The sequence below is a fragment of the Electrona antarctica genome (genome assembly GCF_951216825.1).
Source record: "Electrona antarctica genome assembly, chromosome: 2".
Lineage (NCBI taxonomy): Eukaryota > Metazoa > Chordata > Actinopteri > Myctophiformes > Myctophidae > Electrona > Electrona antarctica.
Window position 1 is genome coordinate 18589405 of NC_136807.1, and position 25294 is coordinate 18614698.

At 41.9% G+C, this 25294-nt stretch overlaps 2 protein-coding genes across 5 annotated transcripts in view; one reads left to right on the forward strand and one right to left on the reverse strand.

Annotated features, from left to right (window-relative positions):
• On the reverse strand, positions 1 to 22591 carry ankrd52a (ankyrin repeat domain 52a). The gene is made up of 28 exons (XM_079492944.1): positions 22451 to 22591; positions 21827 to 21910; positions 21601 to 21679; positions 21339 to 21409; positions 20935 to 21135; positions 20667 to 20754; positions 20195 to 20337; positions 19539 to 19751; positions 19306 to 19384; positions 19097 to 19211; positions 18701 to 18783; positions 18472 to 18589; positions 18271 to 18339; positions 17955 to 18095; positions 16767 to 16829; positions 16283 to 16394; positions 16123 to 16194; positions 15771 to 15972; positions 15199 to 15286; positions 14972 to 15089; positions 13746 to 13965; positions 13544 to 13631; positions 13332 to 13415; positions 12092 to 12237; positions 11180 to 11262; positions 10916 to 10998; positions 10574 to 10665; positions 1 to 10331 (listed from the first exon to the last, which is right to left on the reverse strand). Exons 1-28 carry the CDS (start codon positions 22475 to 22477, stop codon positions 10060 to 10062), a joined length of 3234 nt encoding a protein of 1077 aa, XP_079349070.1. The 5' UTR covers positions 22478 to 22591; the 3' UTR covers positions 1 to 10059.
• Positions 22511 to 25294, forward strand: part of coq10a (coenzyme Q10A) — a 7815-nt gene continuing 5031 nt past the window's right edge. For 2 of the 4 annotated variants that reach the window (XR_013788843.1, XM_079492960.1), the window contains exons 1-2: positions 23340 to 23650; positions 24360 to 24598. Coding sequence is in view for 3 of the 4 variants with exons in the window: in XM_079492960.1 (XP_079349086.1) it covers positions 24462 to 24598 (137 nt within the window). In the remaining variant the exon portion in view is untranslated. Of the gene's footprint in view, positions 22529 to 23339; positions 23734 to 24359; positions 24599 to 25294 lie in introns of those variants that run through there. The other 2 variants (XM_079492962.1, XM_079492961.1) reach the window with 2 other exon arrangements.

Sequence of the window (25294 nt, forward strand, 5' to 3'; positions counted from 1 at the left end):
GATATTTAGCAATAGCACTTTATTGAACACAAACAACCCTAAGCCACAATACTGAATGACAAGACCAATTGGCTGCAGCAAACATTTTATAAAATAGATTCAGGTTTTTCATGTCACTAAATTCTCTTTTTTTTTCTTTTAATGTCAGAAAGACAGATGCGGGTTTTTCCAAAACAGTGAATGATCTTATACATATTTAACATTTTTGTAACAAATTATCATTCACGTGTTCACACAAAGGAATAACAAGGCAAAGTGCTTTCAGGATTGCATTGTTGGGAAAAAAGAAAAGAAGAAAAAAAAAAAGAATAATAAATGAATGGCTTGACGTTTAGGTGAGCTAGTGGGTGAAGGAGACACAGTGGGGTCCTGTCCTAGAGGTGGTGTGTGGGCATTGCCTGATCAAAAAACCTCAAGCCTTTCACCAATGTCCTGTACCCCTTGAGCGATGGGGGGGGGGGGGGGTGGGGTTGGGGGGCAGACACCTATATAGCAGAATTTGGTTTGGAGTAGACAGATGACTTTCGAAGGCATACGGCTTGAGGGTCAGGGGACTCACCCTCATACAGGATAGGGAAATCTACCTCACATATTTACCGCACGACAACCTGTGGTACAGCTGCAGGGTGAATGGCTAAGCCAGAAAACATGAAGCTGTAAACGTCCTAGTACGCTGTAGGGTGGTATACGTGATATATATATATATATACACACATACATATATGCATACATATACACATACGCGCACACACACACACTGTATTCAGTCAGTATACACACACAGTATATGCACAAGAGGAATTCGAAACAGATGGTAGTTTAAAAAAGAAAAAGTAGTTATTTTTAAAAGATGGTTCTTGTGGCCATGCATTACTGAATGTTAAAGGGGAGAGACTATCATCAGAATCTGCATCATAGCATTGTCTGGCTTCACATTCCAGTGGTATTTCTGTTGTATAAATGCTTTTCATAAATATTTTTTTTCTCCACGTCAAATAGACATATACACAACATACAGCACAACCAAGCACACTTCATTATGTGTAACTACCATTGCTTATGATAGAACTGTATTCCCATACGGTGAATAGATTTGCTTTAAGTCAAAAACAGGTGGAGAGACAAACAATACACAAGGCTGCAAAACAAGGAGGTAGGAAAAAATGCTACTGAAAACAGCAAGTGATGCTAACATGATCGTTTATATAAATAATTCACCTATGCATCAGGCTTAAGGCTAAGTCATACTTTGTGAAACGACAACAAATGAGCCTTTAGCCTGGACTTCTTGAATGCACCCAAGCACATACAGTTTCTATCCTGGTCAACTGTTGAGAATAATTATGGTTACATTAAACAAAACGTTAATAGGTCAGGAAGAAAACGCACCAAACAGACACTTCCTATGTGGCTTTTACACATTATCCTGATCCAGAAGAAGCTGACTAGGATGCCAAACTGGGGTGCTTAGCAGTATCCAAGAAATCTTACAGGGTGCTGTAGTCGGCCTTACAGAATTTGAATCGATTTGAGTCATTTGCCTGTATCCTTAGAACTGATCATGATTTAAATGGGCTAACTTAATTAGAGTAAGTTCCTTGGTCCTGTCGTCATCACAGGTCTATAGACCATGTTGCTGGTGATGGCATCGACTCCTTTACACACAGTAGACTAGTATATTTGCAGATTTGTAAATGAGGTAATTAGCGTTAGGCTAAATAGGGAACCCTGTCATTAACAAACATATGCCCACTCCATTCACTACCAGCAAAGCAAAAGGGGTTTCTAAAACCAATGGGCCAAGATTGTGAAAACAAAACTTAAAAACATAACAACTTTGGAATGTTGGGTCGACAAGCCAACGTTTTGTGAAGGTGCACCAAGAAATTATTTGATTGTAACTCATCATCATATGCCCTGATCCAGAGTCCTTCTACTCATATAAAGGGCTCCTTGGTATTATTCCCCAGATAAGCCACTCAATGTAAAACAGGCAACAAATATCTATCATTTTTTTCTTCCAAAATCTGTCATGAAGTAAGACTGCCTCAGTGGCAGACTTATGCCTGTTTCAGTCCAGTTGTAATAGGATTGTTAATAGCTTTGAGTCGCAATAAGGGATCAACATCAATGGTGAAGCAAAATAAACAGAAAAAAACAGCTAGGGTACTACATAATGTCAGAACATGCAGTATACATCCTCTCCTACAGTAAGCTATTCCTAATAGCACATTCAAGGGGGCTCCTAAAGGCTGTTCTAGAATTGAAGGACCAGAGTCCAAACAAGTATAAAACAGCCTTTAGTGACATTTTGTCTGATATGGCTCTGCTTGAGTATGATCAAGCTTGGTGTGAGACTACTTCCACTGTGGGTACACAGAAAGAGCAAGTCAATAAGGTGCTCCGTCAGAAGATTGCTGCCTTAGTTCACCTGAATAAACACCTGGGTGTCATTCAGTTCAGAGGGTCTAGGGATATACATTGGGGGAAACATGTTTTGAACATTTCAGGGTTGCTGTTTTTTTTTTTTTTTAATTTTTTTACTCCTTGCAAATATATGTTTTAGTTTTTTCTTTCCCAGACATGTCCTCTGCTGGTGAAAACAAACGGCACTTTCAAGGGGAATGTTACTCTAAAACCACAATCACAGGACCTCCAAGTAACAGATTCTGAGAACACATAGGCTATACAGTAGATATAAATCTCATGAGTTTCTTAACTGTACAAGCTTTAGGCTACACACTAAAAAGGGAGGGATACATAGGAACCCTTAATGCTCAACAACGAAAACAAATATATTATAAGGCATTTCATAATTCCTTTTATCCGCATACTTCACTGACAGCAGGTCTAAAATATTTTAGAAAACATTTCATTCAAGGAGGAAAAGGATGCATATACATCTACACATGCAAATGAACATGTCTATCAGCTATTAACCAGATTCAAGGAATTAGGTCTAAGTCCATAATACGATACCATCAAAGCCCATTTATTAAAATAAAACACGCGCCTACTCAAAATCTATCTTCAACTTGTGCACGGTCCTTTCTCTGAGCAGGCAGCGTTAATAGTTGAATATCGATCACAGTTTTAATAATGTAATATCACACACTCCACTATCAAACGTCACTTCTCTGAATGCAAACACAAGGATTGTTTTGAATCCCAAATTTTCTACAGGAGAGTGACTTTTGGTGTTAACAAATAAGGGCATATTAAATATTGAGTTTTATTTTTCCAACTGAGGAAGCAATGATAAACAAAAGGTTATTGCACTTTTATCTTTTGTCTATTTAAAAACGAGGTCAGCGATAAAGATGATTCATGCCTAAATAATGCCGTAAGAAGACAACAAATGTTACACTACTTCTATAGTATGATCACACTGTTATTAACACTGCACACAGCTACTACTGCAACCCTACTTTTGTTTAATCAGTCTACCCTAATAACACAAAACAATCTCCACAATCAATTTGCAACACAGTCACAACAAACAGTTATCCTAAACATAATCACTTGTATCTTGTATGAATGTACCATGTGACAACTTGGGACTGCGTTGATAAATTGTCTTTTGACTACCAAAAGAGTTGAGAACAATCAGAATTCATATGCTCTGGTATGAGACAATTGTCTTTCTACAGTTCATGTGTTGCGACAATCTAGTCTCGTCTTCCCTCACTTCACACAAGTCTCATGCCTTTCTTCCCCTGCATGCCAAAACTTCACACAGGCTCCTTAAACTCCATGGTTTTAGGAGCTTGGCTTAGCCTTGAGGTGCCATCTTTGGATTTGTGCTTTTGTACACTATTAATCCCTCACCCTTCCAATGTTTGATGTGCCCAAAAATCACATCAGGGTAACATGCCCTTCATTTTGCCACCCTAATGGAGCACTCGGCCACAGGCCACCCATTGGAAATGCAGACTATTACAAGAGGGAATTATTTAGGCTCTTCGGACTCACATCGCATCGAGTCGAGTTCAGAGGGAATATGAGCCCATCAACTGTAGTCTTGTACGTTCATTGTGTGTATATATTCGTTTCCCCATTATAAGGCTTCCGGGAAGTACAAATGGAAGACCGTACCTTTCGGTAGTAACAAATAAAAGGCACCATGCCACCACTGCGCTGGATATCACACTGGTTCTACTGGTGGGCGGGTTGGTAAATAAACAAGGATGTGGGTGGGGAAAGGCGGTCAAACTAGCGTTAGCCATACAGTAAAAATGTTTTACTTAACGTGTAGAGGTAAAGTTACATAGCTACCATCATCTCCCTCTTTACACTGGGCTGTACCCTAATCATTATGACTTGCCCTGGATTTACACTCATCTGCTTCGTATACACAGTACAATCCGTAGTGCTCATTTAACTTGTAGTGTAAAAGATTACCTGAAAGGATCAATTTTACAGCTAAATTAAATTTACACCGGATTTCACCGTGACACAAAGACACGAAATGTGTTAAAAACAAAAAAAAGGATTACTGTTCTTTTCAATATTAAACAGGGGACTTGTGCAACATGCATCTACAGAAAAACCACTCACGCACACTAGTAGAGAAATCTAAAACTACTGGCATCAGGAGAAGACAAAACGGGAAAATAATAATAAAATAATCACAGAGAATCAATGTCAGCGTCGTCACACAAAGATCACTGATGAGGTAAAACCGCAGGTCCAATAAAAACGCAAGGTGCATTAAACTGCCCCCCTTGTAAGGTAGGAAACATTAGACATCTGCCGACACTAATCTAACACTTCTGCGTAGATACATTTCTGGTTTAGGCTGGTTTAAGCAATTACGCTACCCTTTACAAGATGGATCAAAGAATTAACTCTTTGTTAACATAGCCATACAAATGTCCTCACTCCTCAATTTAATTTCTCAGAGGTACTCCACTTTTATTCTGTATTATTTGGCTCTGGACAGACCAAAGTTTGATTGTTTATCAGTGAATTATGACCGATTCTTTCACAGTGGCAAATATGGCAATATCCTAATCCTAACCTCTCAGAACAATCTCTGCAACCATGGCAACCTTGAGCTATGTGCTACCTCATTGATTTGTGTGCTTCATGACACCCACAGATGCCTCTATAGTCTGATTTATACTTTGTCACACAAAGGTGTTGCTCACCGAAAATAGCTGATCTATAAGCTTGCAACGCGTTGCAGATTCGCCAAATTGTGATCTTATAGATTAGCCTTTCCGCATGCAACAGTCATACAAGCATAAAAATTATTATTAGATCAAAATTAGCCAAGAATTTAGCAATCCAACTAAGTAGCATAACTCTGGGGGTGATGCAACTTATCAGGTACTGCCAGATATCACTTCCGTTTAAGCTTTTAAGGCAAAAGGCTCAACAGTGGATCAAAGAGTTGAATTGAAATTTGCAATTTATGAGCATTATTTCAAGTAAGAACCGAGACATCCATTGAGGCAACTCAATTTCATTTACACCATGCTTTAGTGGACATCTAAAATTATATTTTTCTCCCCTGGTAACACACATTATAAACCACATTGTTATACAAACAACCCTAGGGATTGCTTTGCCAATACCAAAAGGACTGACTATATTTCTCTGAAAGGTCCAATTAATTATAAAACAGATTTATAGTAACATTAAATCTTAACAGAATACTTGCGCTAAATGACTACTATCCCATGCAAATGTCTTCTTAGATTTTATTTCCTTTTTCTTTTTAAATTAGTTTATTACTGTTATACCTGGCAATAAAGGACATGCAGCTCCAAACACAAAATAATCCTGACTATCTACTTAAGTTACTGACCAAGTTAATGTTTTATGTCTAAAGGCAAATAAAGGTTTCTATGGCACTAGATGGGTGTAGCTTAGGTGCATTTTTGTCAAATATAGGCTATAAAATGTGTGTGATGGCATCTACTGTAGTCCTTTTTTTTTTTTCTTGTTTTCCGTACTGTAAGGCAATCTCAATGGAATGGATGAACACAAACTTTACTATATTTATCTGACCTCCTGTCATCGGTTTACCTTGTAGGCTACGTTTCACACAAAACAGAGGGGGAAAGAAATGAGTAAATATTACAAAGTAGGCCTATACTCTCAACAGAAATGCCAAAACCTACCCAGACCCTAATCGCAGGAAGACTAATACACAACTAATATGCAAGATAATTATAGGTTTTTCTTTTTCCATGCTACCTGTATAATTACATCTATACAACACAAATGAAGAGCAATATTTTAAAGTCAGGAGAAAGCAAATTGTCCTGCTCTAAACTGACCCTACATTCATTTCAGTCAGTAAATTCATGGCTCAGATTTGAAGGTCAGACTGTAAACTGCTTGAACATATGCATAAATCCATTGCTGCTTTACTAAGGGGGATCGTCCCCCTTAACAAATTTTGGCAAAATAGGCCTCATTCGTGACCAAAGATTCACACATCTAACCCGCATTTAAATCTTCCATTGGCATCTATGCTATGATTTACTGAATTGGCCTAAATGGATGGCAGTGCAATATTTGTGCTGCACACGATTACACACTCTCTCTATTGCTACAATTGGACCGTTCACTGCTTTTCATTACTGACTCTGGATATACTGTATATGCTCCTTTTGTTTGATCCATTTTTACAACAAAACTGCGATCTACCTCCATGCACAAGTACTCATCTACCATTGGTACACACAAATAAAGAAAAGCACATAAGAATACTGTGACACAAAAAAGGATTCAGTTACAATTTGTATATTTGCAGGGGGGCAATGGCTCCATTTACTGGCCATACATGGACATCACAAGAGCAAGATCTCTGCCCATTCCGACCTGTCCGCGAACAGCTGACGGCAGAGGAAATATGTAGGCTATTTTTTTAATTATTTTTTGGAAGAGCCTGAGGTGTTGTATGACTTTCACCACTTTGCCGCTGCCTAAAGTCAGTGCCTGCATTTATAATAGGAGGTTGGGTAATGTGATCTAGTGACATTGTTAGACTAGTTGCCCCAGAAAAACAAAACAAAATGTCTGGGTGCTTGCTACTGCTCCCAAGTGCTTAGAGATGACACTTCTGTTTTTGTCAATGATGCATTGTCAGTATACAGTTTAGTTGCAGCCTTTGCTTGTCTTTCGCAAATCTCTCTTCCGCTATTCGGCTGAAAAAAACTCATGCATGTAAACATAAGTACATACATACATTTGCTCCATTTTACACACTTAGGACCTGAATGTACTAAAGTGCGTGCTTCACTATCTAATTAAGTGCTGTAGGATCAAGAAACTATATATCATGGACCATCCCATAAAAAAGACTAAATATTTTTTCCATTAATATTTCTGATTTGATAAATGAGTTTTGTCTGCTGCATTAACACAGATCCTGAGACTACAAAAATGTATCTATTCCTACACAGATCATATAAAACATTAGAAATCCCTTTGTTCCACAAACCAATTTGACCCAGAGAACAAAGGTTGGGAAGGGGGATGGGGTCAAATAAGTCCATTTCATTTCAGTCAAGTTTCGTGATCATTTGAAATTGTGAACTAGAAATTTTAACTTTCTGAAAAACACTAAACTGTTATTTCACTGCTCTGAAATGGAGTTAATGCCAATCTTAAGAGTATCCAGTAAAGTACAACATGAAAGACTGTTTGCAGTATTTTCATGACAGTCTAGTTCCTCCTCTCTATCTCTAATCCAGTCAAACTCCAACTAACGCATGTAATTGTGCCATTTCGTCATGAGTTGATATGAAATATCTAGTCAGTGACAATGATCCTTAAAACTGTTGTTATGAACGCATCAATAGATGGCAACAAAGCGCAGAATGGCTAGGAATAATGTCCCAAGTCATAAAAAGCTCTAGTGGTCTAATACAATCATCTTTAGTATGTTAGTACCAAACATCAGGTGAGGCGACGACAAAAGGAACGCCAATGAAACAATTATTTGGATTTTTGCTATTCCTGAAATTTAAAAAAAAGAAAAACAGGTATTGGCCATAGTGGAGCGTCACCAAAGTTCTCTCTCAGTTTTCTCTTAGCCCTATATTCATTTTTAGTGAGGGTTAGAAATTCACTCTGGTCTCTTATGACACCAGGACACATACCATTGCATTTATTTATTTATTTAATTTTCCGCTGGAAAACTCTGGTTCAACTGTGTTCAAAGCTGTCGCTAAGCTATCGAATCGTTGAAAGACATAAAGGAATCAAAACCTAACTAAAAGTCTCAGGACTGGTCATAATCTGCTATAAAGCATTCCAACTGAAATGATGATGCGTTACAGAAGGCAGGGATCAAAAGGCATTTCATGAGATGCCATGAAGGTGATCCAGTGCATTTGTATTGACACTGACAGTAAAATGCCCGCTGCACAGAGCCATTCGTTTAGTCTTTAGATCAGTTTTTTTATGAACTGACAAAAAAATAATTAAATAATCAAAAACATTCCAGGGAAACAAAAGCCCTTGTGACAGTGATTGTCTATATAATAACGCTAAAATCAAAAAAGGCCAAAAAGAAAATATTGCTTGAAAACTGCCAAACCAAAAATAGCAGAAAAACTCTCCATCTTGTCAATTCTATCAGAGCTGACCACCAGAGAAGTCAAGATACAAGCTTTTAGATGGAGAAAATTAGATCACCGGCTCCAAACACGGCATTAAGTATGAGCTTGTTAAAGTCAAAAACGCTGACACTTGGTTCAACTACAGACAACAAAGACGTTTTAAGAGACTTAAAAAAAAGAACTTGATTGCTCTCTTTCAATATTTAGGCCATTCTAATTATGACATCTAATAATGGAAAAATAAAAATACTGTTCATTAAGTCAAGAGATGGGAAATAAATTGAAATGGCTTGTTCATTTATGTGCTCAGATATATGACGTTTGGATGAGGTGTTGTTGGCAGATATTACTAGTAAAGCCTCTTCATCTAAGAGATAAACAAGGCCTCAGTCAGTCACTATCCTACAGTAGTTCTCTTGTCCTACGGAGAGAACGTTAGGCCTACGGACCCTGGGTGAAGATGAAGCAGCTGCTAAACGAGTTGACGAGGTATATCAAAGATCTATTGTCTTTCTCTGTACAGTACAGTTCATCTCAAATAAATAATTTATAGCCATAGTAGTGTTGATCAACTTTGGTCATAACGTATATGCTTAGAAACATTCTAGCTTAACAAACACTTATGTAGCTTTTTTTTTTTTGTTGTTATGAAGAGTCAGCACTGAGAACAAAATAGATGTTAGAATGCCGACCCCAAACATGGATCTCCTTTGGAAGGAGACCAGCGTTACGTATTCAGCAGCATTAACGAATTCTCTTCTGTGAAAAAAGCGCTTCTAGGCCGTACATTAAAAGTATACTACGGAAATAACCTCTTTATGACCCTTTTCCAAATTTAGAATTGTACTGTAGTACACTGGCATTGCACTCTCAAACAAATTTGTACTTTTCCCTTGTATGGTTCCTTCATAAAAATCTAGGCTAATGGACAAAAAAAAGAAAAGAAAACCTCTTTGATCATTCTTTTTGGGGAGGCTATGCATTCCTCTACAAGGTCACAAAGTCTGATCCAAGATGATATGACTTTAAATACTGAACGATATGGAACAAATGACAGACAAGGATATACAGGTCTCCATGCTATTAGTTGTCAGTTATATAATTATGCCAACGTGATTTTAAAGGGCTTAATGATTCGGGGGATGGCCAGATTGCCAGGCTTTTTCAGGCGCCACAGCTCCATTTGAGTGACCTTGTAGAGCAATCAGACTCTTAAGTATCGAGCACTACTGGGACATGGAGGAATGGGATCTAATTGCATATTAGGTTTGACTGCACCTCAAGAGAAGACCAAACACTCACACGCGCAGACACACAAACACATACATACATACATACATACATAGAGAACAGACAGGTGGGTGGGTGCTCTCCTGGTCCTCTGGGCTGTGTTAAAGGGAGTCGCCCCCTGGTGGTGATGACGGTGATAGCAGCTGACTGTTGGGGTGGGGTGGACAGGGGGCTGGGACAGGGGACGGCCTCACTCAGACAAACACCCATCCAGGCTGACCGCCGCTCCGTGGCGGTCCTTGACATAGCCGTTGTGGAGGCTGCCGTTGGGCAGCGGCACGCAGGCGGCCGTGATGCCGCAGTGCTTCAGTAAGTTGAGACCCGGGGAGGGGGAGACGTTGGGGGACGAGCAAGAGCAGGAGGAAGGGTCCCGCTGGGGGAAAGGCTTCATGGTGGAGAGGATCAGAGCCAGGCAGTCAGCCACATCCTTGTTGGGGGCACAGGCCAGGGCTGGGGTGTGGCCTGTCACAACAGCAGCGACAACAAAAACAACAACAACACAAATCAGCAGTTTCCACAAGCAAGATTTTAGTGTGACACAAAATGCGCACACATCCCACAATAAACTTCGGGAGTGTTTAAAAAGTATGTGGTAATCTACTATCATGCTATACTTGCTGATTTAACTAAATATTACAGCTGTGGTGAGTGAATGACTGGAGCAGGTAACAGAATGGAGGAGGCAGGATGTGTGGGTTCATCACCTTCCTCATCCACAGCCAGCACGGTGGCTCCTCTGCTCAGCAGGGCCTGGACCACAGTAGCCAGGCCGTTGCGTGCTGCAAGGTGAAGGGGCCTGGGAACACATCAGAGACATGGATCAGGTTCAACATTCTGCCACGAAGGTGAAAATCCAACATGTCTTTAGCTGCTTGGTGTGATGGAATACCTAAATCTTTTTCTTTTCTTTACACATTTTCAACATTAACATCTCCAAAATAAATTCCTAGATTCTAAAAAGAATGTAATCAAAGAAAATATAAACCCAACAAATAATCTAGGAATTTCATAGTTTTAGACTTCAGATAATTGTAGTAGGTTCTCACATTTGCAGTGTACTGTTGGTGGCATTAATGAGAGTTGGATTGTGGATCTCTCCCAAAATAAGCAGGGCACACATCTCATGGGCCTAGAAAACAAATCAAAAACAGACAAGATCAAAACAACAAACATTAATTGATTTCGGTTTCCATTCCTGAGAAAATGAGCATTCTGGATTCCATTACTTGGTAGTCAAGAAACTAAATGTTTCCTGCTGGTGTTTAGCTTTTCGTAGGGGGGTGAACAACAGTGATGCATATGATGATTACCTTGCTGCAGGCCAGGTGAAGGGCAGTGTTCTTGTTGTCATCCAGCAGTGTCAGGTCAGCTTTGGCCCGGTGAAGTAAGATGGCTGGGTAGCAACACAAAGACATGTTATCTCCTGCAACCCTACACTTGACCACGATCACAGCATCCAGAACGGTTCTATTAGCTCACTAACAACTGGGATAGATTTAGTGCCTATGCATCCATGCGTGTCTTGATGAAGATGTGAACTTAGTGCAAGTTTGACTGATGCATGTGTGTATTTATGCATATCTGTCCCCTCAAAAGGAGACCAATCACAGCTTTATGGAATTCAGAAACGGGTCTCATGGTCGCAGCAAACATATTTCCGATGATTTTTTATTAAACAAAAGCTTGGCAGATTGAAAGAGGATAATTCAAGCTTTGCCTACAGCTGCAATGTTTGTGAGTTTTACGTTGCTTAATACAAGCAGATCGCAAACACAAATTGGATGAATGGGGAGTCAATGGAGGGTATTGCAACTCTAGAAAAGAATCTAGAGTTGCAAATTGCGGCTAGGGTATTGGTTAAGACTGACGGTCTTTCAGGACGTTTCACTGCTTCGTCTCAACCATTACTCTATGGATCTGGTCTCAGCCACCGTGGTGTCTTTTTTGACATTCCGTTTATCTCCAAAGTTGAATGTTGCCAATACTGTTGGAGCAACCATAAACTACACATCTTTGTAAAGTTAGTGTTAGTAAAAAGCAGGTAAAAGAGTAACGTTTGAGCAGACTAACATCAGTCACTCTACCATTCAATGTAGTAGAAGACCTGCGAGTTTACACCACAGATATGTCGTCTCCGCCTACAGGAAATACGTTTGCTGCGACCATGAGACCCGTTTATTAATTAGTCTATACAAAACAGTGCCATTTATGTGTGGACATACCCACGGTGCCACTCTGTCCCTTGTCAGCTGCAACCATTAGGGCAGAGCGTCCACTTTGGTCCACTGCATTGATCTCTGCTCCATGGCGAAGAACCAGCTGAAGTCCTGCCACGTCCTCAGCAAACGCTGCCGCATGGAGCGGGGTCCTGCGGGCAATGCAGGCAACTCATGAGCTCAGGATTACAACATCTGGAGGCATTGTTAACATAAAAACTGCTCGTGACGGAACATTCCGCCAATTAGAATCCAACCGGCAAATGCTCCTGGCGGAACGCTCTGTCATATAAGCTTTATTATTGATATCAAACGGGATCGCTGATTTTTTCTTTTTTTTGCTTGGCCTTTCCGTCTTCAGTGATCCTAGACCGGTTTCGTGCATGCGCACTGCCGTTCACTTCTTGTATACATGCTGACTAAAAAGCTGAATAACTCCATGGTTAACTCCATGGTCGGCAGTTAAGCGTTGGCACTTGCATCCACCAGGTGGCAGTGATACATAAGGTTAATAGGCTTTGTGCATTATGTGCTATTACTGGGTTAGTAAACACCTGTGAAATATGAAGATCACAAGAGTAAGTGCTGGAAACATTACTGAATATTTCAATGGGCAAAAGCTATGGGCAAAAGCTATGGATTGTTATGCACTGGGGAGGAGGAATGTCATTGACCGTGCCTGGTGCTGGGAGACTGGTGCAACGCACAGGTCCTGGACCTGGTGAGAGCAGGAATGGCCAGGAATGGACCTGGTGAGACGTAGGAGGGGCCCGGACAGGAGTCAACCCACAGAGCCTAGTCCGTCTACGTGCCAGTTCCTTTCACTCCCAGTTCTGGAGCATCGGATTGTGTTGCCCTGTCTTTCCCTAATGGGACTGATCGAGGGTAGCTACTGGGACGTAAGTCGGGACTTGATCACCCCCGGCTGGGTCACCTGAGTGAGGGGTTTGATGTTGAGATACCCGAAACCCAGATGACCTTAGGATACATCACTGAGGATACGTCCCAGGTGCATCCATGGTATGTATTTTTGTTTTAGTTGTTCTATTTATAGTGACTCATAGGAATAGGCTACGTGACAACCAGGAATAGTCTGGTGACCACCGGAGAGACAGGTGACAGCCGGAATGTAGACGGCACCCGGGAGCAGTTTGGGTTGGTGCCCCAGGCTGTGTCTTCCGTGAGGAGGAAGCCCAACAAACCCACGGTGAGGCCTTTAGGAGGCTAAGGTACTCCATAGACTCACCTTCCTTTGGCATCTCTGGTGTTTATCATGTGGACCCCCGCAGATTCTAGCAGTCTCTCTGCAGCACCGCAGTGGCCGTTCATCCTGTAACGCAGAGGATTATGGTTGTTTATTCTGCAAAAATAGCAAGCTCACAACCCATAAAAACAGGGACCTAGCATAGAGCCCTGGGGAACTGCAGTCAATGAAGTCTATATGGTTAAAGTACTCACAGAGCACAGTGCAGTGGGGTGAAAGGGTTGCCCTCCCCGTGGACAAGTGTTTTATGTTCAAGTAAAACCTCCAAACAGTCTTCATGCCCTGTGAAAGAAGTCAAACAGGCATAAGATAAGCACAAGTGACAAAACAATTCACACTACATACAGCATTGTAAGAAGAGCCTGAATGCAATTGTCCAATCAAGCATGGGCCAACCTTTGTAAGCGGCCCAGTGTAACGGGGTGTAGTCTTTGTTGTCCAGCAGTTTGTCTAGGGGATCACTGGCCATGACGGCCTGTACCATGTTGGCCAGGATCTCTGTGTGTCCTCTGGAGGCGGCGTAGTGCAGAGGGGAGCTACCCTGGGCATCCCGACACAGAGCAGAAGCCTTGTGCTCCAGCAAGGCCGTCACACAGTCATCGCGACCCAACACCGCCTGGAGTAGGAACCCAACCCATGTTCATGAATATGCTTTGTTCCGTCAAAATAAACATGCGTTGCCTCGTGCTTGTGGTTAGGTTATGGTTTGGGGTAGGGTGTCGGACTGTTAGTATGTCGGAACTTATGCTTGTACCCCTAAACCCACACCTACCATCAACTCCCAGTATTTACCGCATGACTTGCCGCACTCAAGCCCTGCTACTCATATGCCGAGTTGGCAGGCCTGGTATCGAACCCATGACCTTGTGGTCCAAAGGCATGAGCTCTACCAACTGAGCTACCCAGACACCAATACCAGTATGATTAAACATTGTATTGGCCTGGCCCAGGCGGTGGCGTAACCGTCTGGGCACCCGACTGGTAATCCAGTCGCAGTGTGCCGCGGGTTCGACTCCCGAGCCCGACACGGCCTTTACTGCATGTCTTCCCCCATCTCTCTCCCGTTTCCTGTCAGCCTACTGTCTGTCCCTTCAAAAACCAATAAAAGGCGTAAGCCGCAAAAGAAAAAAAAACTAAAAAAACATTGTATTGGCCTATTCAAAAACATATTCAAACGTACAGTGTAGGACATGAATGTTACATACTGTAGTGTAACTTTAATAAATAAATAAAATAATAAATAAATACTAAAATTTGATTATTTTTTTGATGAATGCCTCCGATTGATCGATTTGCAAAATCTACTATATACTACACAATAGTATTCAAGGAAGACCGGTATATTTGTTCCACATAATATCTAACTTTTGACCATTGCACTTATAATTACTACATTTTATTTTATTCTACTGTTGAACTTAAGTCACTTTGTATAATAGGCAGTTAAATGCTTAAAGTGCAATTGTCATCCATGCTTATACAAAATAATATCTCACTTTATAAGGGGGGGGGGGGGGGGGGGGGGGGTTGTACACCTCAAGACGATTATAATTAAGCTTTGTACGAGACATTATGAGGCCCTGCTAGAATGATAAATAGTGAGGTGTAACTCTGAAACTCACCCCTCTGTGCAGGGCGGTGCTGCCCCTCTTGTCCTTAGCATCTGGTGAGGCTCCCTTCTCCAGCAGGAGATGGACACAGTCAGTGTGACCTCCCAAAACAGCTAGCATCAATGGAGTCCTGATGGAGACAGGAAAACTTTTTTAAATAAACCTTTTTCATCATTAAAAATGTTACGGTCCCTTAATTTTCAGGAAACTTCCATCAACATTGACAGAAAACTACTCACTGGCCAAATGTGTCGGTGACATTGGTGAGGTCCCCCTCCTCTCCATTCTCAATCATCATGAGCAGGCAGTCTGTGTGACCACTGGCAGCTGGAAAGACACAGAAACATACCAGGACGTTTTAATATTTGCCAAACCCCCAAATGTAAGATGTAATTATAGTTTTGGCTAGAAACAAACAAGAATGGGAAAAACAGTCACACTAGGATGGAAGATAAAAACTTGAAATTTCATGTATAAAAGCTATGCGTTTGGGTAGATTCCAGGTAACCCTGACGGAGGCACGTCCTCGTTTCATTTGATTTACATTTTTGATTTTATTTTCCACTGTAATGTGCAAGAATATTTTTTCCAAAACATGAAATAAGACATCATCAGTATTAAAATTATCCATCTTTGTCCAACTCTGAGAGCATACAAATATGACATAACACTGGAGGATTGTACTGTATAGATATGGGGAAAATAGCTGCTATGCTTTCCAATTAATTCGATCTGACTGCCAGAGATTGGTATGCACCTGGATATGCCCCCGTCTCTGGCGGTCATCCAAAATTCATAGAGCCTTAGTTACCTGCAACGTGAAGAGGAGTCCACATGAGCCGGTTGTCATTGAGGAGACAGGACGCCCCCTGGGCCAGCAGGACCTCCACACAGCGGACGTAGCCTCGCTGGGCGGCCACGTAGAGCACAGAACGGCCTGCAGCATCCTGCACGTCCACATAGGCTGCAGTCTCCGTTAGCACGCGCAGCGCCTGCCAGTGGCCCTTATCAGCCTGAGGGAATGGCATAATCTAACTCAGATTGTACAATTGAAGGAAGAGACCTGTAAGGGTCCATGTTGTTCCACGTCTACACTCTCTTGAGTTACAAAAACATAAATGAACACTGAGGATTTGTATCGGACGCTATAAACACAGACTCACAGCAAGATGCAGTGGACTGACGGGGATACTGCTCTCAATGTCTCCTAGGGCGTTAAATGACATCTCCAGGAGCTAAAAAAAGAAAAGAAAGATTACATCTCAGTATGAGTGAGCTGTGACTCGAGCAAAGCATGCACAATTGTTTAGTGGTAAAACTCACCAGCTCCAGGTTCTGTTTGTTGCCGTGGTAAGCTGCATAGTGCACAGCACTGTAACCCTTCGAGTTGACCATTGATGGATCAGCACCATTATCCAGAAGATGTTCCAAGCAACTGTTAACAAATCCATAAATGTAAGTGCACAGGGAAAGAAAAACACAGGGTGCTCGTACAAATAATATAATGATTTCACTCCAAATTAGTCGTCATGATAATGAATTCCCCATTTTTCCACCCAAGTAGTATCAGTGACTGACTACTGACCCCTCCCTAATGGTTGGGCTTGGGGAATGCTGCAGACAACCACGTCTCTGCTGATACAAGTGAAGTCACCAGTCACTCATTTCCACCTGGCAGCTAGGGCAACAAATAGTGCCCTCCCACTGGTGAACACGGCCAGTTGTATTTGTTGGAGCGCCCAGCCAAGGCGGAAGCACCATGGAGGATTACATGAAGACAGAAGAAAACAAACAGTAACTAACTCACAAGTATGACTCTTTCGCTCCGTCCTCATCACTCTGATGGCTTCCAGAAAAATGACGGTCAGCTCTGCAAAAGGAAGGAAAGAAAGATCATCATTCTTCTAAAAGAACTGTTTACCCAAAAGCCTGGTTGAACAAACATTTACAATAATTACTTTCAAGTGGGTGATGAACATTATAATTTATTTTAAATACAAAAGTAAATTTGTATTTCCTATACCCAGTGTGTTTGGCAGAAACTGCTCACATAAATCATGACTTTTCATTCTTTGCTATACACCACCACCACCAGCACACAGATGAGAATGACAATATTAGCACACCAACATTCCACACTGGAAGCATCACGAGGGACTGGAACTGCACTTTAACTTTCTAAAAATGTAGTCATGTAAACACTTTAACCAAATTACATTCATTAGATTAGCCTCATGATCTGAATTGATGCAGTGTTATAAGTAGGCCTGTCACAATTACTACATAATCATCTAAATGCAATTAGAGATAATCGCAATACTTTAAGGTTTCTAATATCTATATTGAAAAAGGTTCATACATTATTTTTTGTATTTTTTAATAGCATATAGTCCATTTCCGCTTTTTCAATACGAATTAACAGAAATGTTTATATGGTCCGTGTTCAATGCCAAAACTGGGGGGGGGGGGGGGGTCCCAGACCCACAGGAACGCACCCAGGATGCCTTCCCGATTCCGGCGAGCCGCCCCGCGTTCGAAATGATGAAATGAGAAATGACAGAGTTACCGTGTGGGTCCCTCTACTGTACTGCACTGTACTAGCACACCCGAAATCACTATATATACACAGTCAATATGTGCGTGTTAGGTTGCGCACAGGTGGTGAAAAACAACCATGCTGTTTTCGTGCTCAGACGCACCCACCCAGCCACCCACCCACACAGCTCCGTAAGGGAGTGGTTGCACCATTAAAAAAAACTGAGCTATAGCTTGCATTGTGAGCTAGTAGATGCCTGATGAGCTAGTAGAAGATATGGCTTAAGTTGTTATGTAATCATATATAATATATAACTTTGTAATAGTTGGTGGATATTGACATTCAAACTACAGTGCTTAAATTAATACATTATTCAAACTATGATTTAATCCTGACTACGTGTGTGAGTGTACCACAGAGAGGGGCAGAGTGAGCAAAGAGTGCTGAGAGAGAACCTACCTGCAGAAGGCTTGTGAGGCAGCAGAATAGTGCAGGGGAGTACAGCCTGTCTGGTCAGGCTCATTGACCTCAGCGCCAGCGCTCACCAGGGTCACAGTGCACTGGTACCTCCCATTAGCAGCCGTATAGTGCAACGGTGTCCTACGGGGGACAAAATACAAAGTGACCTCAGACACATGCTAGTGAACTTCATCAAATGCCATGACATTATAATTTATTATCAGGATTAGCCATTTTGATATAAGGGCGTCACTAGGCTAGGCTAAAATACAGATACCTCATGATCCAGAATCTCTTGAAACAGCAGGCCACTTACCTTCCCATATTATCCCTCTTATTCAAGTCGGTACCACTACTTAAGAGCAAGTTCAGACATTCAACATTTCTGCAAGAGATATAAACAAGATGCAATTCTGTTACAAATAAAAATCAGTACCACTTCTATCAAGACTACATTGGGTACTTGAGTTCTTGTTTGTCAGTCTAACAGGTCATTTGGGGTGTGTGTGTGTCTCACCCTCCAGAGGCAGCAGCGTGTAGACAGGTCCTTCCAAAGTTGTCAGGGGTGTTTATGTCAAACCCAGCTGACAGTACATGCTCCTTACTCATAGATGAAACTATACTATACAGCTGACCTGCACATGGGGGGAAAAAGACCACTGTGAGAGAAGACTATGTCCAAGTGTACAGAAGCTGAGAGATCAAATGAGTTACTGTTGTCACACAAACACAGCAGGGTCACAAACCTGAAGAGAGTAATTTGCGACAACAGTCTGAAAACCCGTAGAGCACAGCTAAGTGCAAGGGAAACATTCCGTGGATCCCACGTCTGTAGAGATGAAGATAAATCAAATGTTATTGTAACCAGGTAATTTATCAGAACCTTGAAGCAATGAAACTGTTCACAGTAAAGAATATACACCAATACATTTCATAGTAACTAATAACACATCAGTTATCATGTTGAATTCAGTGATGAAAGCCCAATAGATGTGCCAAACTGCCAGCAATGACAGTGAATATTGTTCCCATAGTGTTCCTGACCTTATGTGACCTTGTTGGTCAGCTCTCGTTTTCTAGCAATATGAAAACATTTGGAAGAAAGCAACTGGACCGCACTGCACTCCTGCCACTGTGCCCACCTGGCTGTGTCTGCTCCGTTGGTCATCAGAGTGCTGATCAGCAACTCATGGCCGTACTTAGCAGCAACGTGGAGAGGGGTATTGCCATAGTTATCCACACAATCAATCTCCCCACCTGGTGGAGAGAGAGCAAGGAAGCAGAGACAATCAAAAAGCCATTGAGAGGCAAGATAAGCCTAATAACATATACATAATGTACACATGGTTACCATTTTGAATGAGGATCTGAGAGCGTGTGAAGCGTCCATGAATGGCTGCCATGTGCAAAGGGCTCTTCCCTTCTTTACTCTGAGGAGGGTAAAAAAAAAAAGGACAAATCAGTCTCAAGTGCATTGTTATGTTAACAGGGTAGTGACCTTTAAGAGATCAACATGGCAAATTACCATCAGGGAAAAGAAAAGGCTGGTACTGCAACTAAACAGCTTCACGTGAGTCAGCTCACCTGCTGGTTGACATCTGCCCCGTTGTTGACCAATAGCTCCAGGCAGAGAGCACCATTGGTGGAGACGGCAGCCAGGTGCAGAGGGGTGTAGCCACTACGGTTGGGCTGGTTGACGTTAGCCCCGTGGTTGACCAGCTCGGTAGCCACAGCCTCCTGCCCCATGTAGCAGGCCACATGCAGTGCCGTGTTCCCAAAGCCATTGGGCTCATCGATCTTATCGAACACAGGAAAAAACAACACAGTAGTGAACATGACTGTGTACCTTGTTATGGTGTGTGGGGGGTGTTTAATCATTAGATCTATTGCATCCCTGTGGCATTAAATGGAATTTGGCCAATAGATAAGTCGCAAGGACATGTGCAAGTTTGACATAACGCTTCCTTTTGCGTTCTGTCTGCCGACTGCCGAAAGCTTTGCTTTGACATCGATACAGAACACGTTCGGAAGAGTTATATCCAACAGAACGATATAATTATCCAACAAAATCATTTACACTAAATATCTGCATGGTTTTCCTTTGAGCTGAAAATTTCAGTCATTGTGTGCATTTGTAAGACATTCACCTTTCCCGATTCTGAATTTGAACAGAAAACTTGAGAATGACCTCATTTCAACAATAACAATGTTAATCATGCATCGGCAACATGAGCACTCACCTCGATCCCTAGCCTCAGTAGGTACTTGACAATTTCGATGTGACCACTGGCAGCCGCAGCATGGAGAGGCGTGTAACCCTGTTTGTCCTTGCAGCTCTTGTCAGCGCTGCGAGAAACCAGTAACTTCACAACCTCCACATGCCCTGCAGGAGATGAGAACACACACTTCAGTATATTGTGAGCAATGTATATTAAGCTTGAGTTACACTTCATAAAATGCTGCAGCTGCACTGTAATGCATGAGCTTGTAGATCTGCTATTTTCGTGTGAGACACATGTGCACAACTAAGTCAGGTATTCCTTGTCAGACGTCACAGAGCAAGAAGTCAACAGAAATCAGAAGGATCACAATAAAAGTACAAGTAATTGTCCGGTTGGCCGGCCGGGAATGCAACAAGGGATTGGACTCATTGAAATCTATTTCAATAAGGATCCTATGCCACAGAGAAGAAACTCAAGAAAAGGTGCTTACCCAAGTAGGCTGCACAGTGGATGGGCTGTCTCTCCCTCTTGTCAATGGCACTCAGGTTGGCCCCTTTATTCAGCAGTAGCTTCACCATCTACACCATAAAAGAATGATAAATACGACATTGTAGTCTAGACAAAAATTAGTCACGATGGACAATTGTTTCTATATTCCAATGGAAAAATGTCATGTGTAGACAAATTTTCTTTTAATAAATAGATGCTCCAACAGCATCCAAAACCAAGAAAGTGAACGCTGGTTTAAGTCTTCTCACCTCCTGGAACCCACTCTGAGCAGCGTGATGCAGGGCAGTTCGACCAGTGCGATCTGCCATGTTCAGGTTGCTCAACTGGGTTAGCAGTGCCTCTGCACAGCGCGTGGCGCGGTTGGCAGTAGCCACATGCAGTGGTGTCTGCCAGAACTTGTCCCGTGCATTTGCCTCTGCTCCACGCCGCAGCAACAGACCCACTGCCCTCTGAGGAGGTAGAAGCAATAGAAAAGGGACTTGAGGGGGAAAAAAAGGTATACACCTGCACGGCACCTTCACATTTCCTGCAGTGCAGCACTCACGCATATATGCGAGTCAACACATTATTGTTGTGAATAGATATAACACAATCTACACATACAAAACTACTATTAGATTAAAAAAGAGAATGTAAGATATTCATAGCTTACTTCATTCCGGGAGGCAGCCGCCCTGTGTAACGGAGTCAACCACACATGGTCTTTAGCATTTACGCTGGCACCTGTCAGACAGAGTAAACACATAATATGGCAACTTGGCAAGAAGACTCACAATTAAGCAACAGAACATACAACACTGCAAACGTAAAGGTACTATTACTCACATTGGAGTAATAAATGTGGTATAGCGAGTACTGAATGATGTTTGTTTACATACGAGTCAACCAGAAGGCATGCAGCTCACATATGGTACCTGATTCAATGAGAAGGTCCATTATATGGACGTCACCCACACAGGCAGCAGCATGAAGCGGCGTACGGCGCTCTTGGTCCTGATAATAAGGAACGTTACGATGAATCAACCCCATGACATTTTATTTGCAGCTCTCCAACTTATGAGGTTCGTTCTTACTGGTGATCACATTTTTCAACTAATAAATAACAACAACAGTGCTAAGGCATTTTCATACATTACATACCAGTGCATTGACATCCTCCTTTTTGTGCAATAATAATTGGACTTCTTCAGCATTTCGATTGAAGATGGCCTGGACCAGTGGAGGCTGCAGACACAGTGATGATGGCTATGTTAATGTAAGCTGCGTTAAAGTACATCAATGACGCCGTTCGGCTGCGTCTTCATAAATGCATATAAACCGGGGAGTCTGTACTGGACGTTTGGCATCTGTATGCCAAGAAATGCGAAAACAAGTTACATTTTGCGATTGCGTCCTTATCTCTTTCCAGCAAATAGTCTGATCCTTGAGCTGAGGCCTACACCAGGGGGCCGAGCTAAACTACGTCAGCCAGTGGAATGGATCCGGCTATAATCTGCTATCATCCTGGCCCTGACCCAGGCCAGGGCCTGCGCTACGCCACCGCTGCTGCTAGAACAGACACAATGTTCTAGCATCGTCGGTCGCAATATACCACGTTTCCACGATGCAAAATATTCTCACGCGTAAGCTTGACACTGATTTGGGTACCAACAAAAGAAATACGAAATAGATATTTCACGCAAGCGAGCAGTTATTTGCCAGCAAATAGTCTACGCCTGACGTGATGGAGCGCTTTCTCTAGTCTAAAAGCAAGCAGCAACCCACCTGGTCTGTAATGTTGTGTACTCCCATCTCCCTAAACTCAGCCAGGACGGAGCTCCTTCATGAGGATCAAACTGAGAGGTATGTTGTGACGCGCTGCTGTCTGTGTATCCACTTTAGTCAGACTACACCCATTACTGAATCACTGTAGAATTCCGTGCTGCTCTGCTGGGATCTTGGTCAGTGTTGTTGTCCGTATCCAATGTCTGTCTGACGATGATGCAGGCTACGACTCTACAATGGTCCGCCTGCAGGCGTGGCGGGCTGGTTTTTCCCTCTCGTCCGGTGAAATGGCGACATCGTGTGGCAGCTTTTAGAATAACTCTATGGTTGTAATCCAATAATCGATTTAGAGGATTGATTGATTGAAATTTGTATTCACAGACTCAGTATTGTAGAATGGGTACATTTAAAATAAACTACAGGTCAATACAAAAAACAGATAAAACCGGAAAAAGCACTAACTTGAATTGTTTACATCAGGGTCCTCCATTTTAAATTAATCAGAACATTTAAAGACGTACAAATATACACTAGCACACAAAAAAAGAAATCATCATATATTATAGCCTATACAGTTAAAAAAAAAACGTAATAAAAAAGGGGGGGGGGGGGGGGTCGGGGACAAAGGGAAAACCTTAGAGTATATACTCTAAGGGAAAAACGTGTACAGTGTGGAAAAAGGGTGAAGGTCGATGAAGCGATGCTTAATTAATGTTATTATTGTCTTGGCCTAAAAGTGACACATCCCACAGCCACACATCTGATTTTAACCAATTCAAAGATATTATTAAGATATTTTTTTGTTTTATGTAATATATATGTCGAATTATCCTCCCACACAGTAGGGGCAGCATAGTAGACGGTGTTGGGAACAAACCAAATAACCATCGTTTGGAGAAAGGAACCATTGTGCCTGGCTGGCTCTCACCGTCACCGCCGCCCGGCGTTTTTTTTTAGCCGAAGGTCGACTTGTTACAGCCTTAGCGAACACTCAAGACGTAATGCAAATATCGTACATTCGACCTAATCTTTTTTTACAGCCATGGAATGAAATAAGGGATTCGGCAAATTAACAGGACGCGTCGCGGCCCGACAGGTCGCGTTTGTTGGAACTTGTTGTTCTGGAATCTAAACGTTAGCAGCAGCTAGCGGGTAGAAGGGTCACCGCGGCGTTACGTTGTTGGACTGTCATCTGTTACTGTATGTCATCTAATTTACTAGTGCATGTCAACGTAGCTTAACGTAATCTGTTCGGTCACCTTAGTTGATCTTAAACTGTTGCTGTAAGTCACCTAGTTTAACTTAAAACTTTACTGTGTGTCAACTTGTAAGTTTATTTAACTTCAGCTGTTATGCCACCTAGTTGTTGTTATGTATTTCTCCTAGTTTCATTTTATCTTTACTGAATGTCACCTAGTTCGACTTAAACTGTTAGTTGTAATGTCTCCTAATTTAATTTGATCTTTACTGAATGTCACCTAGTTCGACTTAAACTGTTAGGTGTTATGTCTTCTAGCTTAATTTGATCTTTACTGAATGTCACCTAGTTCAACTTAAACTGTTAGTTGTTATGTCTCTTAGCTTAATTTGATATTTTACTGAATGTCACCTATAGTTCGACTTAAACTGTTAGTTGTTATGTCTCCTAGCTTAATTTGATCTTTACTGAATGTCACCCTAGTTTAACTTAATCTGTGCCAATGCCATCTAGTCTATTACTGTATGCCATGATTCATTGCCATCTAGTTTAACTTAAACTGTTGTTACCATATGTTACCTAGTTTAATTTAAACTATCAGTGTATGGCAACTAGTAGTTTAACTTAATCTGTTATTGTATGTCAACTAGTTTAACTTCAACTGTTACTGACCGTTATGTCACTTAGTTCAAGTTATATTTTGTTTCACAGACTCTGGTATCCCACAACCTGGTCCTGGACTGACCAGGCTGTTTTCTCACTTCCTCTGCTGTATCTCCGTCTTCCTGAAGACCGGAACCTGTGGCGGTTTTGATGGCAGTCTCGGCCAGTGCCAGGCGGTTACCGATGGGTGTGAGAACATTAAGCGAGTTTCTGGAGATTGCCACAGTGGGCAGCCCGCGATGCAGTCGGCCAGTGTGTACCAGAGAACGCTTGAGACAAAACATCAGGTGAGTTTTTCAATAAATCTTCTCAGTGAAACACTAAATTAATTGTGACTGCAACGGTAGATGCTGGTCTTCTCGGTAACGCCAACCAACCTCCTGGAGGTCCCCAACACCATGTGCTATACCTGGGGTGGTAGGACTTTTCTTTTGCTGCCCCAAGTCTATGGAATTTTCAATTCAATTCAATTTTATTAAAGTGTCAAATCACAACAAGTTGTCTCAAGACACTTTACAACCAACAAAGATCCAACCAGAGCAAGCAATATTGCGACAATGGTAACGAAAAACTCCCCTTTAGGAAGAAACGTCAGGCAGAACCCGACTCTATGGTGGGCGCCCATCTGCCTCGACCGTGTCGGGGGGGGGGGGGGGGGGGGGGGGGATAGGAAGAAAGAATAGAAGAGAGATAGACAGGGTGGGCTTCATGGAGGGGAATGCACTCGCCCCATTACCTCAGAGAAGCCCACACCCTAAAATCCTCTCAAAACCCACCTCTTCAATATAGCTTTCCCCAGCTCCATATTGTTTATTAGTAACTGTTTTTCCTAATAAAGTCGATTTTCTTTCGGTTATCCTACCCCCCCCCCCCCCCATGTAAAGCATATTTGGATACTAAGAAAATCGCTATATACATTTGAGATATTATGATTATTATTACAGTACCACCCCACTCATTCATTCATTCATTCAAACCTTTAT